The sequence below is a fragment of the Microcaecilia unicolor genome, chromosome 4 (genome assembly GCF_901765095.1).
Source record: "Microcaecilia unicolor chromosome 4, aMicUni1.1, whole genome shotgun sequence".
NCBI classification, from domain to species: Eukaryota; Metazoa; Chordata; class Amphibia; order Gymnophiona; family Siphonopidae; genus Microcaecilia; species Microcaecilia unicolor.
The window spans coordinates 223,858,130-223,873,845 of record NC_044034.1 but is presented as its reverse complement, the minus strand read 5'-3'; the positions used below and the strand labels follow the sequence as shown (position 1 = coordinate 223,873,845).

General features: G+C 47.7%; 1 protein-coding gene across 4 annotated transcripts in view; it reads left to right on the top strand.

Moving 5' to 3' along the window:
• Positions 1 to 15,716, top strand: part of HRAS (HRas proto-oncogene, GTPase) — a 154,873-nt gene that overhangs the window by 54,494 nt on the left and 84,663 nt on the right. For all 4 annotated transcript variants that reach the window (XR_003941950.1, XR_003941949.1, XM_030201284.1 and 1 more), the window contains exon 2: positions 2,388 to 2,527. Coding sequence is in view for 2 of the 4 variants with exons in the window: in XM_030201284.1 (XP_030057144.1) it covers positions 2,417 to 2,527 (111 nt within the window). In the remaining 2 variants the exon portion in view is untranslated. The remainder of the gene's footprint in view (positions 1 to 2,387; positions 2,528 to 15,716) is intronic.

Genomic DNA, 15,716 nt, shown 5'->3' with positions numbered 1-15,716 from the left:
TTACATATTGTATACAGGTACTTATTTGTACCTGGGGCAATGGAGGGTTAAGTGACTTGCCCAGAGTCACAAGGAGCTGCATTTAAGAGAAGGAAGCAGGTAAAAGTATATTACAATCTGAATCACCCCGGTTTGAAAATTCTCTTCTAGCCCTCTAGCAGTCACAAATCCAAGTAAAGGTATTCTCTTAGTAAATCCTGAACAAGGCTCTAAGATTCGCCCTTAATGGCAGACAGACTGAGTCACCAGATACAATTGAACCAAATTTATTAGCTAAAATCAGAGATGGAATGTAGGTACAAAAAGTTCTGATAAAAAAAAAATAGCACCTTTAAAACAAATTTCAGCATAAATTGCAAAAGAAAAATATGTTATAAGCAGTTAGTCAGGATGAAGACAGATATAATAACTTACAGGGCAGAACCTCTATAAGTGAAAAGAAAGGCTTTTTTTTTTTTTTTGATAAGGATAGATGGAGATAAATTTAACAGGAGATAGTAAGAGAAGGAAACACAGGTAAAAGTATATTACAATCTGACTCAAACCAGACAATTTTTGCTGATGATACGAAGATAGCCAATAGTGTGGATACCCTGGAGGGAGTGGAACCCCTGAGATTGGATCTCCAAACATTGGAAGAATGGTCAAGGGTCTGGCAGTTAAAATTTAATGCAAAGAAGTGCAGAGTGATGCGCTTGGAGTGCAGAAATCCAAAAGAGATGTACCAGTTAGGAGGGGAGAGACTGGTAACCTGAACGCAAGAGAGGTACCATGGGATGATGGTGTCTGAGGATCTCAAGGTGACGAAACAATGTGACATGGCTGTGGCCAGAAGGATGGTAGCCTGCATATAAAGGGGTATAACCAACGGAAGAAAGGAGGTGTTTATGCCCCTTTACGAGCCATTGGTGAGGCCCCACTTGGAGTATTTTGTTCAGTTTTGGAGGCTGTATTTTGCTAAGGATGTAAAAAGACTTGAAGCAGTTCAGAGAACTGTGACAAAAATGATATGGGGTTTGCGTAGCAAGACGAACAAGGAGAGACTTATTGACCTGAACATGTATACCCTGGAGGAAAGGAGAAACGGGTGATTTGATAGAGATGTTCAAATATTTAAAAGGTATTAATCCTCAAACAAAACCTTTTCCAGAGATGAGAAGGTGGTCAAAGTAGAGGACATGAATTGAGGTTGAAAGGGGGCCAACTCAGGAATAATGTGATAAAGTTGTTTTTTTTTTTTTTTATTGAGAGGGGTGGTAGATACCTGGAATGCTCTCCCACGGGAGGTAGTGGAGATGAAAACTGTAACGGAATTAAAAAAATGTGTGGGATAAACGCAAAGAAATCCTGTTAGAAGGAATGGATCCAAAAAAGCTTGAAGCAAAGCCAATACTGGGCAGATTTCTACAGTCTGTGTCCTGATCGTGTCTGGACAGATTCAGCTTCAGAAGTTGGAGAACAAGCCCAGTGTTGGGCAGACTTCTACAGACTATGCTGTGATCGTGGCTGAATAGATTTGGATGGGCTGGAGTGGAACCTTTCAGGTGCTTCAGTGACAACTTCAGAAGTTTTAGAACAAGGACAGTGCCGGGAAAACTTCTACAGTCTATGCCCTGAAAATAGCAAGGACAAATCAAGATCAGATATACGTATGAAATATCACATCATACCTTATGAAATGAGTTTATCTTATTGGGTAGACTGGATAGACCATGCAGGTCTTTATCTGCCATGATCTTCTGTGTTTCTACCTTCTTAATCCACAAATGTTGCAATATATTTTCTATCTTATAAATGAAAATGATCCTCAAGTCTGACATGATGCCATGTTTTGTGAATTTACTGCTTCAAGGACTCACAATCTGAGTTGCTTGTACAGGATCATAGTGCACTGGCTTTCTCCCACATTGTTGACTAAAATACAGTGGATAGTGCAGGTCACTTTAGGCAGGAACACCACTATTTCCAATCACAGAGGTACACATGGAACATACTGATGTCTTACAGAATGCTGTACCATTCTGTTTGAATATTTTATCTCAAGAGTGACATTCTGCCCAATGTAAAAATCCAGTAGTGTTCTCTAAACTTTAGTTGGGCCATATGATCTCCTGTATAAGAGGTAACAGAAGAAGCTGACAGGGAGGAATTTCAAGTGGTATATACAGATGAGATGAGAAGAGTGCAAAGCATTCGTTTGTTGAGTGAAAAAAAACACAGAAAAAAGAAGGATGCACTTAGATTTGTGCACCCCCCCCCCCCCATTCCATGTACTATAATGCCTCTAATAATTGCTTATAATTACTCAGGAACTTTTCTGTATTGTACCTTCAGAGTGCTAAGAGGGGTCTGCAGTGCTCAATATGAGATGTGCTTGTCCTTTGCAGGAGTGATCCCTGAACTCAAGCTCTGAAAAATGACAGAATACAAGCTAGTGGTGGTGGGAGCAGGAGGTGTGGGGAAGAGCGCATTAACTATACAGCTCATTCAGAACCATTTTGTAGATGAATATGACCCAACAATTGAGGTAAGGACAATGGAAATTAATGTGCCATAATGATTTCTTTACCATTTTCTAGTATACTTATCTCTCCCCCCCCCCCCCCTTTTTATCCAGGTACTCTTGAGAGTTTCCTTAAGTTGCTATAGAGTCTAAAGCTTGTTGAAGGAACACTGAAGGAGTAGTGAAAGATTTTTGGATTCTGAGGGATACTAAAAATTGTGTGAATGTGAAGGGAATTTCTATAACTGGGCGTCCACATTTATGTGCTCTTGTTTATGTAAATTTACAGAATACTAGCACTTTCACAGGTAAATGTGCATATATACACATAAGTGCTAGCAGGACTCATAAGCGCTATTCAGTAAGGGTGCACTTAAGTGATAGGCATATTTTCAAAGCACTTAGCCTTCCAGAGTTCCATAGTTTTCTATGGAACTTTGGAAGGCTAAGTGCTTTGAAAATATGTCTCATAGGGGCTCATTTTCAAAGCACTTAGACTTACAAACTTCCTTTGGTGACTATGCAACTTTAAGTGCTTTGAAAATACGCTTCCATATGCAAGAGAAGCTCCCACTTAATGCACATAACTTACAGTGTATTGTAAGTTCTCCAAGGACAAGCAGGACACAATCTCACATACGTATGACATAATCCGATGGAACCTGGTGCAGAAAGCTTCCCAGCAACCTTTCTAGAAGCCTTTGGAAAACTGCACTGCCATGTGGGACCAGACTGTCTTCATCTGCAGAGCAATGAGGACATGCTCACTCATTCTCTCCACAGCTCGCATCTGTTTTGGGTTTTAGTCCTTGTTTTGTTTTTGTGAGTGCTGTGCAGGACCAATTTTCCCTCCGGTTATTTCCTATAGTTTTCTTAGTTTTTGGCATTTTTAAGTTTCCTTTATTTTCAGCAGCTCATTGGCTCTGTTAGGCCAAGACAAATTTTGCTTTTCTGTTTGGCACATTTGAGCCATTTAATTTTCCTTCAGCTAGTTTCCCTGACATGTCCCTTAAAACTCCCAGGGCCCAATATGCAACAGACAGCACTTTTGCTGTCTGCCACTGGCATTAAACTTATATATTCAATGCCAAGCAGCAACTGGCATTGAAAAAATATTTAACCGTTTAAGCTGATATTCAGTGCTAACCGGTTAACTTTTTAATGGTTAAAGATAGGCCTTCCATTTATGCAGGCTATTTTAACTGCTGAACATAGCCTACTTTCCTACTAAAATCACTGAGGCAGCCAACACAGTGATACTTTATAAAACATTCAAATCACTCACAACATACTAAATTACTTCCTGTAAGACAGAAAACGCTCTCCCTACTGCTGAATATCTTGCAACACATTTAGAAAATAAAATAACACTGTGTAATTCGTTAAAATCCCAGTTTACAACTCCTAGTAAACCCCCTTCCCCCAGCTTTGTTCGAGACCTGTCTCACCTTTACCATCATCTCCCCCTTTGCTAACTTGTGCTCCACACAGTCCTTTTTCAGTACTTCATCTACCATCTTCAACTGACTTGACAAGAATAATTACTAACATGTGGCTCACTACTACTACTTATCATTTCTATAGCGCTACTAGACGTACGCAGCGCTGCGACAGAGCTTACAATCTAATTAGGACAGACAAACAGGACAAACAAGAGATAAGGGAATATTAAAGTGAGGATGATAAAATAAGGGTTCTGAACAAGCGAATAAGGGTTAGGAGTTAAAAGCAGCATCAAAAAGGTGGGCTTTTAGCCCCTCACAACCCTCTTCTTTCAGATTTAGCCAAGAAATGTCTGTCTATATTCCTTTTCCTTCAATCTGTGATCACTTCATATCAGGACTAGTCCCTCTTGAATGGAAATTTGACACAATATGCCCAAAGACTAAAGATCCCACACAGTCTTTTACTGATCCCACAAATTACCGGCCCATTGCCAATCTTCTAGTCAAGATTGTAGAGATTGTTGCTCATTCTCAACTCATAGACTTCATTTCAAAAACCAATGTTCTCCATCTGAACCAAACAGGCTTTTGACAACATCATAGTGCAGAAACTGCAGCTATTCACAACTATCTTGATAACTCTAAACCCATTCTTTTAATATCTCTGGATCTCTCAGCAGCTTTTGATTTAATCAGCCACTTGATCCTTCTCAACCACCTTCATGACCTTGGTGTTACCAGTACTGCACTTATCTGGTTTTCCTCTTACCTGGAAAATAGATGTATGTAGTTCATTCTCATAAGAAAGTAATACAGAAGAACCAATTCTTGCAAATCAGCTCAACTGGCAAATAGACACAGCAAAGATGACAACGCAAAACACACAGTAAATGATGCTGCCATGAAACTTTTTATTTAAAGCTTGGCTCGATGTGAACATTCTAGACATTCAATATTCTCGGGCCAGGGCCCTGAATTCTAGATTCCTTGTCATCAGCAGCAGATGAATCCATTAACTGATGGGTTATGTCCGCCTACCAGCAGGTGGAGATAGAGAACACTGAAAAACCGTAGTGCTCTATGGACGGCTAGCTCCTTCTGCCTTCAGTATTGCTCTATCTCCCAGCAGGTGTGGACGTAGCTTGATCAGCTCCTGGAAAAATTCTGCCTGGGGTGGCTCCTGTGCTTTTGCCTGTTGAAGCAGGGGTGTTGTGGCTGGTGGTGCCCACTTTGAAGGCATATAGGTTCACCCTTTCCCTGCCTTACCCGTCCCCCTGCCTACCGGAGTACCTCTGTTGCTGCCTGCCTCCAACTTTCCTCACAGCGTTTAGAAAAGAAAAGAAATACGCACTGGTTCTACGTGGCTATTCTGAGGCTATTTTCCACGTGCAGCTTGACCGGAGCTCGTTTGACTCGTTCTTTGAGGTGAGACTGGTGCCCAGCTCCTCCGGGGAGGTTCCACGGATGCCATTCCGATCGGGGTAAGTTTTGGCGCGAAGCCACCATTTTATTATATAATTCCATCCAGTCGGACGATGGCTGCTGAAGCAGTTAAACGCTGCTCCCGTTGTGGTAAACGTAGATCAGCAGCGGGGCTCTGTAAGACGTGCTCTTTAGACGCTAGAACTGGTACGAGCATGGCGAGCGATGATTCTTTCCGCTCAATGGAGCTGGCAGTGGGCGCCATTTTGAAAGCGCTGTACACCTCGACCCTCGCTGTAGCGGAGGAGTCTGAGTGCAGGGGGACGCCTCGGTTAGAGGCTACCAAAGGAGCTCCTGTTCCCGTTTCTCCTGATTCGGAGATGGAGGGTCAGGGTGAGTTTTTCTCCCCGGAATTTGTGCTTCTAATGCATAAAGCTTTCATGCTGAAAAGAGCTCTGCCGCACGTGTCTGACACTACGATGCTACCTGGTTTCCCCCCGGGTGTTGATGGCCTGGGGCTGGCTGATTCCCCCGAGCGTTGGAAGGACGCAAAACACAGACGGGTAAATTCCCCATCAGACAGTGGTGCACACCCCCCCCCCCTCCCCCGTGGTCGGGCGATGTGGATTCTGAGGGTTCTGGCATGGCCTCATGGTCTGAAGAGCTAGAGGAAAGTGCCAGTTTGCCACTGGATCTGGATGATCCTGGATGATCCCAGTGCGGTGAGGATTTTCCACCGCGATGAGCTGCCAGCGCTCATTTCGGATGCCTTGCAGGCCCTCTCGATTGATGATCCTGCCAAGGGCGAGGCCTCCTCTGGTAATCCGAGGATGGCTAGTACTAAGAAGCCTGCTCGAGCCTTTCCTGTGCATGACTCCATCCAAGAGCTTATTTCAGCTCAATGGTCTGAACCTGAAGGGCCTTTGAAAGTGGCCAGGGCTATGGGTCAGCTTTACCCTCTAAGTGAGGAGCACTTGGCCCCTTTGGGGATGCCTAAAGTGGACGCCTTGGTCACGGCGGTGACTAAGAGGACCACCCTCCCCGTAGAGGGAGGGGTTGCCCTGAAAGATATACAGGACCGGCGGCTTGAATCCGCCTCGAAACGGTCATTTGAAATCTCGGCCTCGCCTTAAGGGCATCTATATGCAGTTCCTATGCTGCCCAGGCCTGCCTTTCTTGGTTACAACAGGCAGTGGAACAGCCCGCGGATGGTGTGGAGTCCCTCTCTGAGGTTGCACCGCAGATGTAGTCGGGCCTGTCATTTTTAGCTGACGCCCTCTATGATCTGGTCAGAGCCTCGGCTAAACAGATGTCTGTGGCAGTTGCAGCCCGCTGCCTTCTATGGCTTCGGCATTGGGCGGCTGACATGGCCTCTAAGCACAGGCTGGTGAAGCTTCCCTTTAGGGGCCACCTGTTATTTGGAGAGGAGTTGGAGAAGATTGTGAAAGACCTGGGGGACCCTAAACCCCAGCGCTTTCCCGAGGATCGGCCGAGGTCTTCTTCCAAGGGTTCCGTGTGGCCCTCCTCTTCCAGACTTCGCTTCCGTGAGGTATCTCCCAGGGCGCTCTGCTGGGGTTTCTCAATGTGCCCGTTTTCAGCAGAGGAACTCCTTTCGCTCGGACGAGCGTTCCGCAGCAGCCAGTTCAAGGCCTGGAGTTCAGGGGCGGCCCCCTCAATGACGGGGCGCCGGTCCATTCCTCGATTCTTGCAGTAGGAGGACGTCTTTCCTTTTTTCTCGAGGAATGGACCAAGATTACCTCGGATCAGTGTGTCCTGGACCTGATCAGAGAAGGTTACCGATTGAAATTCAGCGCCCCGGTGAGAGACGTGTTTGTGGAGTCCCGATGCGGTACTGCCGTCAACGGGCGGCGGTAGAGTAGACCTTACAAGTCTTGTTGCACCTTGGAACGGTGATCCCTGTGCCTCCCGCCGAACGCAGCTAAGGTCGCTACTCCATTTACTTTGTGGTGCCTCGAAAAGGCAGGTCTTTCCGACCGATCCTCGACTTACTCATTTGCCCTCCTCATTCCCTGTTCCTCTTTACCCTGTAATTCCCTTGCCCGTAATGTCTCGTCTGTCTGTTTTACTTAGATTGTAAGCTCTGTGAGCAGGGACTGTCTCTCTATGTCAAGTGTTAAGCGCTGCGTGCGGCTGGTAGCGCTATATAAATGTTAGTAGTAGTGTGACATTTTCGCATGGAAACCCTGCACTCCGTCATTGCGGTGGTATAGCCAGGAGAATTTCTCACGTCTCTGGACCTAAAAGAAGCTTACTTGCATATTCCTATTTGGCCCCCGCATCAACAGTTTCTCCGGTTTGCGGTGTTGGGAAAACATTTCCAATTTCGGGCCTTGCCTTTTGGCCTCACCACAGCTCCCCGCACCTTTTCCAAGGTTATGGTGGTAGTAGCTGCTTTTCTCAGGCGACAGGGTATCTGGGTTCACCCGTACCTCGACGACTGGCTCATCAGAGCGGATTCGGCAGACAAAAGTCGTCTGGCCACAGTCAGAGTGATCTCAGTACTGCATTCTCTGGGCTGGGTCGTCAATATACCCAAACGTCACCTGACCCCCCCTCTCAATCTCTCGAATATTTGGGGGTCTGGTTCGACACGGCCTCGGGGGTTGTTTTTCTACCCGACCAAAGGCGGTGCAAGCTTCAGAATCAGGTCCGTCTGCTCCTGAGGATGCCTCGCCCGCGAGCTTAGGACTTTGTCCAGCTGCTGGGGTCGATGACGGCCACTTTGGAGGTAGTGCCATGGGCGAGAGCGCACTTGAGACCTCTGCAGATTGCCGTGCTTCAACGATGGTCTCCAATGTCCCAGGATTATCAACGCAGACTCACGTGGCTCCCTGCGGCCCGGCTTAGTATGGAGTGGTGGCTCTCCGACAGCATGCTGCAGCGAGGAATGCCACTGACGCTTCCCTCTTGGTGCCTGGTGATAACCGATGCCAGCCTGGTTGGCTGGGGAGCACATTGCAAGGGAAGCTATGCCCAGGGCCTGTGGACACCCGCGGAATCGGGGTGGTCCATCAATCGCTTGGAACTGAGAGCGATATTTCAGGCTCCTCTAGCCTTTCACAAGACTCTGGAAGGGCTGGCTGTCAGAGTTCTGTCGGACAACACGACAGCTGTGGCCTACATAAATCGTCAGGGCAGCACTCAGTGCAGAGCACTGGCCGCGGAGGCCGCTCAGATTTGCCACTGGGCTGAGCTACATCTGCAGCTTCTGTCAGCAGCTCACATATCAGGTCAGAGCAACGTGCAAGCTGATTTTCTAAGCAGGCATCAAATCGACTCAGCGGAGTGGGAACTGGCAAACGAAGTGATCTGTGCCAAATGGGGAATGCCCGTAGCAGATCTAATGATGTCAAGCGCAAATGCCAAAGTCCCGTGCTTTTTCAGCAGACGGAGAGATCCTCGCTTGGCGGGGTTGGATACCTTGGCTCAACCCTGGCCTCCAGACCTCCTGTATGTCCCTCCTTTGTGTGATTATTGCTCCTGTTCTGGGGCATTCGTTCGCTTTGAGGAAAGTTCATGTTATTCTACTTTGAGGATACACTCTGCTTTGGAAGTTTCGAATACTGAAGGCAGATGGAGCTAGCAGTCCATAAAGCACTATGGTTTTTCAGTGTTCTCTATCTCCACCTGCTGGTAGGCGGATATAACCCATCAGATAATGGAATCATCTGCTGTGACTAAAGGAAAGAAAATTACCAAGGTGGTAATCTAATTTTCCCATTCTCTCCTTTATCATTAACACCAGCAATAATCCCTTGCATAATTTAAGGCTGAACATGAAACCTTCTTGTTTCAAGACACTTGCTTAATCCTTACTGATACCAACCTATTCCATCCAGTGATTCTCAAGATCACTTTTCTTTTCTCACAGGTAGAAAGGCGAAACCAGTTCTGGAGTTTCTGAGGCATTGGTATGCTAGCCTTTTGTCGTCACCCACCCCCCCCCCCCCTTTTTTTAAATTGTACATCACCCAGATGGTACATACTGTTGGGCGGGATAGTAATTTTATTAAACTTGAAACTTATATATATCCGCGCCTACCTGGCTATGTTGTATGATCTAGCCAGTTAGTGGGTAGCCACTAACAGCAATATTTAATGGGAGATAACCAGTTATCTCACCTTAATATCCACGGTTAGGCACTGATCTGCTATTTAACTGGTCAGCGGCTATGTCTGGGGGGAACCAAGAGATTTTGTGTTTTTCCCCAGAGGATTTCTCCTCCCTTAAAAAGTCTAGGCTTTCTTTGGGGTCTGAGGAGGGGTCCAGCATACGGTCGCCTGCAGCTGTCTCGGAGCAGACGGGGGTAGAGGACGTGGAGGATGGTGTCCTCCCTGACCAACCGGAGGACTCTTCCGCCGTGAGGAATTTCCATAAGGAGGTACTTTATCTCTCAGGCACTGGAAAGCACTTGAATATAGAGGACCCTGAGGTTGCAGCTTCTCAGGCGGTCAACCCCAAGATGGCTAGTACTAGATGACCTTCTAAGGCCTTTCCGATACATGAAGCTATTGAAGAGTTGATTTCGGCCCAGTGGGCGGATCTGGATGGGGGTGCTGAAAGTAGCCAGGGCTATGGCCAGGCTGTATCCGGTTTCAGGCCACTGTTTAGAGCAGTGTGCTCTACCTAGGGTGGATGGCCGGGTGATGGCGGTCACTAAGAAGACTACTCTTCCAGTGGAAGGTGGTGTGGCACTTAAGGATATGCAAGACAGATGGCTAGAGGCCTCTTTAAAGCGTGCCTTTAAGGTGGCCGCTTTGACACTTCAAGCTTCTGTTTGTAGTTCTTATGTGGCTAGAGCTCGTCTCAGTTGGCTACATTTTGTCATGGATTCGATTTCAGAGTCTGATATGCCGGGAACTCCTCAGATGTTGCTGATGAATATTGGGCTGGTGTACTTGGCGGATGCCTTGTATGATTTGGTCAGTGCTTCAGCCAAACTCATGGCCTCGACCATTTCCTCTCGGCGTCTTCTGTGGCTTCGTCATTGGGCCGCAGATATGGCCTCTAAGCAACGGCTCATTAAATTGCCTTTCCGAGGGAAATTGCTTTTTGGGGAAGACCTAGAAAAGATTGTTAATTTGGGGGATTCCAAATCTCAGTGTCTCCTGGAGGATAGACCGAAGTCTATTTCCAGGCAGGGAGCCTCGGGGTCAGAGAGATGTGACGGTATCGCCCGGGGCAGTCCAACGCAGCCTTTCAGCGTCCTTGTTTTGGGCAGCGTTCTTCCTTTCGCAACAAGAGGGGTTCTACTGGACCCCCCTCTCGTCATGAGGCTCATTCTCGGGCCTCCCAATGATGGGTCGCAGGTCCACTCGGGAGGAGAGCAGATTGGTTGTCGGCTTTCTCTGTTTCTTCCAGAGTGGGCCAGAATTACTTTGGACCAGTGGGTCCTCGATATAGTGCGAGAAGGTTACAAGCTATAATTCTTCTCTCCCGTCACAGACTTTTTTCTGGAGTCCCGCTGTGTATCGCGGGCCAAGAGGACAGTGGTTCTGCAGTGTTTGTGAGACCTGCTAAGGATAGGGGCTATCGTGCCTGTTCCTCCTCTTGAAAGGTGCACAGGTTGGTACTCCATCTTCTTTGTGGTTCCAAAGAAGGGAGAGGCTTTTCGGCCTATTCTCGATCTCAGAAAAGTAAACCAGTTGCGGGTTCGTCACTTACGCATGGAGACATTAAGGGCAGTTATTGCTGTTGTTCAACCAGGCGAGTTTTTGACGGCTCTCAATTTGAGGGAAGCTTACCTGCACATTCCCATTTGGCAGCTCCATCAGAGATTTCTCATATTTTTGCGGTGCTGGGTCAGCATTTCCAGTCTCAGACCCCTCCTTTCGGAATGGCCACTGCCCCACACACTTTTTCCAAGGTCATGGTGGTGGTGGCGGCGTTCCTGCGGAAGGAGGGGATTCAAGTGCATCCATACCTCGATGACTGGCTGATTCGTGTGACGACAGTAGAGGAGAGTTGTGGTCACCGACCGAGTGATTGCGGTGTTGCAATCCTTAGGTTGGGTGGTCAATATGGACAAGAGTCATCTGGTTCCTACTCAGAGTCTGGAGTATCTTGGAGTGCAATTTGATACGAAGCGGGGGAAGGTCTTTCTCCCCTAGGGGCGAAGGATCAAATTGCTTTCTCAGGTACGGACCTTATTGAGTCGTCTTGCTCCCCGAGTGTGGGACTATGTTCAGCTCCTCGGTTCCATGATGGCGACCTTGGAGGTCATTCCATGGGCAAGGGCTCACATACTACTACTACTACTACTACTACTACTTAACATTTCTAGAGCGCTACTAGGGTTACGCAGCGCTGTACAAATTAACAAAGAAGGACGGTCCCTGCTCAAAGGAGCTTACAATCTAAAGGATGAAATGTCAAGTTGGGGCAGTCTAGATTTCCTGAGTAGAGGTGTAGTGGTTAGGTGCCGAAGGCGACATTGAAGAGGTGGGCTTTGAGCAATGATTTGAAGATGGGCAGGGAGGGGGCCTGGCGTATGGGCTCAGGGAGTTTGTTCCAAGCATGGGGTGAGGCGAGGCAGAAAGGGCGGAGCCTGAAGTTGGCGGTGGTGGAGAAGGGTACTGAGAGGAGGGATTTGTCTTGAGAGTGGAGGTTACATGTGGCCTCTTCAGAATTTCCTTTTGAGCAGATGGTCGCCGACGTCGCTGGATTATCAACGACACCTTCCTTGGTCGAGCTGGGCCAGGGACAGTCTCGCGTGATGGCTCCGGTCAGCCCATTTGCAGAAGGGTGTTTCTCTGGCGTCTCCCAATTGGGTGGTAGTCGTGATGGATGCCAGCCTTGTGGGCTGGGGAGCCCATTGTCTTCCTCGAGTAGCCCAGGGATCATGGACCCCTCTCGAAGCGACTTGGCCGATAAATCGTCTGGAGTTACGAGCAGTCGTGAATGCACTGCAGAGTTTTCAGGACCTTCTGCAGGGGCAGGCGGTTCGTGTATTCTCGAACAACACCACGACGGTGGCCTACATGAATCGGCAGGGGGCACTCACAGTCTTCCCTTGGCAGTGGAAGCGTCTCGTCTTCTAGTATGAGCGGAAGCGCATGTTCAGAGTCTGTTGGCAGCACACATTGCGGGTCAAGACAATGTTCAAGCGGATTTTCTCAGCTGGACTCTTTTGGACGCAGCAGAATGGACGCTGTTGGACTCGGCTTTTCGGCTGATCTGTCAACAGTGGGAAAGACCAGTAATGGATCTCATGGCCATGCCAAAGTTCCCTAGTTCTTCAGCTGCAAAGGGCAGCCAGGCTCTGCAGGATTGGACGGTCTTCTCCAGCCATGGCCGGAACAACAGCTACTGTATGTTTTTCCTCCGTTGCGACTTCCGGTGACCCCCGATCTGCTGCATCAAGGGCCAGTTCAGATGGAAAATCCCTCCCGCTTTGGTCTTATGCCCTGGCTATTGAGAGGCAGCAGCTGAGGAAGAAGGGATTTTCAGGACCAGTCATTGCCACTCTTTTGGGGGCACGGAAGCAGTCTGCTTCAGCAGCGTACGTGCGAGTGTGGAAAGCTTTCTCGGCGTGGTGTGCTTTGCGTGCTGAATTGCCTTTTCAGGCGGACATTCCGGTTATTCTGGAGTTCCTTCAGGATTGTCTTCAAAAGGGATTGGCATATAATTCCCTTCGAGTGCAGGTGGCCGCGCTAGCTTGTTTTAGGGGCAAACTGGATGGTTCCTCTTTAGCAGCTCACTCTGATGTGGTCCGTATCCTACGCGGGGCGCTTCGGCTTCGGCCTCCTCTGTGGCAGCCGTGCCCGTCGTGGCATTTGAATGCGGTACTGCGAGCCCTCCAGGCCCCACCATTTGAGCCATTGAATAAGGTTTCTGAGAAGGATCTAACACTTAAGACAGTGTTTTTGGTGGCCATTGGTTCGGCTAGGAGGATTTCTGAAATTCAGGCTTTGTCTTCTAGAGATCCTTTTTTGCAGTTCTCTGAAGCAGGGGTGTCGATGTTTCTACCTAAAGTGGTTTCAGCTTTCCATTTCAATCAGGTGGTTTATCTTCCGTGTTTTCGAAGAGAGGATTATCTGGTGGAGTTTGCCTCGCTACGCTTCCTGGACGTGCGGAGAGCCTTGTTTTGATACTTGCAGATCTCTAACGAGTTTCGACGCTCGGATCATCTCTTTGTGCACTTGTCGGGATCGAAAAGAGATGAGGCAGCTTCTAAGGCTTCCATTGCTCGCTGGATTAGGGAAGCCATTGGAGCGGCGTATCTGCTACATGGGTGGGTGTCTCCAGTGGCCCTGAAGGCGCATTCTACTTGGGCACAGGCGGCTTCTTGGGTGGAGGCGTCGGCCTTATCTCTGGAAGAGATTTGTCGGGCGGCTACTTGGGCGTCCCGTCATACTTTTGCGAAGCATTACAGGCTAGACGTGTCTGCTCAGGAGGATGCGAGTTTTGGGGCGAGAGTGTTGGCGCAGAGAGCGTTGGCTTCCCACCCTACTTAAGGAATGCTTTGGATTCATCTGCTGCAAGTGACAAGAAAGGTAAAATTGTCTTACCTGATAATTTTCTTTCCTTTAACGCAGCAGGTGAATCCAGGATCCCTCCCTAGTTCAGCCGATGTTTTTTTCATTTTCCGCGCAGTGTGGCTGTTTTTTCCTTCCGGGTTCTCTTTTGCAGAGTTCAGACAGATATGGGAACACGGAAAGTATTCCGATTTCTGGATCAAGTTGCAGTTATTTCGAAGTTCTTATTTGGTTCTCTGTTTTTCATAGTGAGGATGGTTTCTGGTTGTGATTGGTTTCATATTTTTGACCTTGGCAAATGCTTACGAATGACATATTAACTGAGGAAGGAGCTGGCCGTCTGACATCACTGCCTTTAGTTTGTTTATCTCTATCTCCACCTGCTGGTAGGCGGACTTAACCCACTAGTTCCTGGATTCATCTGCTGCGTTAAAGGAAAGAAAATGATCAGGTAAGACATAATTTTACCTTACTGGCAATCATAATTGGTGCCTGTTGGCTAATGTCAGAAAGAACCGTTTGGAGTTGAGAGGAGCAGCCAAAAGTATTTTTGGTGCCAAGAAGTCCAGTCCATTAACTTAAGCATCGTAGGCTTCAGTCACTGGGAATGCATTGGCATCAAGGAGGTCTCCACCTGTCTCAACATCAAGCATTGATAACACCCATCCTCGGACCCCACTCAGAGGACACATAAGGATTCAACATCATCCTCATTGGTGCCAAGGGACACTGATACCATGCGTCAGGTGGAGGCCAAGAAGCATCGCCACCACTCCTCTTTGAGGTGTGGAGCCAGGGGCATCAGCATCCCAGGTACCTGAGAAGAGTCCATGCTGTGAGGGTGGCTCTTTCTCCAAAGTTTCAGTACCAACACACCAGCCTCCACTGAGTGAGAACCAGCATTATGATTTGACCTCTATGCTTTCTGTGGACTTGACCCCAGTGGCTGAGGCCCTGGGTTTACCGGTTCCTGCACTTGAGGAGTAGATCCAGGCCATGCTCCAAGAGGGGCTAGGACGCCTTCTCAACCAACATGATGCTAAGGTATTGAGAGTGTCAACTTTGGGCTTGATATTGATCCGGTCCAACCTGGAGGCCCTTGCTATGCCTATTGGCTGCACATTGACACTGCTGCCTGAAGGGCATCAATGTCAGCACCAACCAAGACAGTGTTGGTGGCCAGTCCCGCGGGGGAGAAAGACCTTTCAGTGGATAGGAAAAGGAATTTGAGACTAGTTTCTCCTTTATCTGAGGAAGATATGGTTTTATCTACTTCTGGTGTGTTTTACAACCCTTATCACCCAGAATGAGGTTTTGCTCCTACATCCCAACCTCTAATCCCAAGCCTTCACAGTTTGGATGTTGAGAGGTTAGAAGTTGATTCTTTCCAACTACATGAAGATGTCTCCCATGCCCTATTTTTGTCCAGAAAGAATTCCACTAAAAGGTCATGGAAGAGGTTTGCCATCTGGTGTGAGGGCAGGGCAGTAGATCCTTTCACCTGTCCTACTCAAAAACTGCTTGAGTACCTTCTATACTTGTCAGAATCTGGGCTTAAAACCAACTCAGGGGTCACTTCAGTGTAATTAGTGCTTAATATCAGCATGTAGAGGGTGCAACTAGAGAATGACACGGGGACAAAATTTGTCCCTGTCCCCGCCCTGTCTCTGTGGGGTCTGTCCCTGTCCCCGTGGGCTCTATTCTCAACTGCAGAAGCCTCAAACACTTACAATTTTATATTTAAATCTTTTTATTAAAGTATAAAAAGGAATATGTTATGCAACTCTTGTGTATAAATTACAAATAGAAAGCAATAATAACAACTAGCAGCTATAATAACCCTCCCA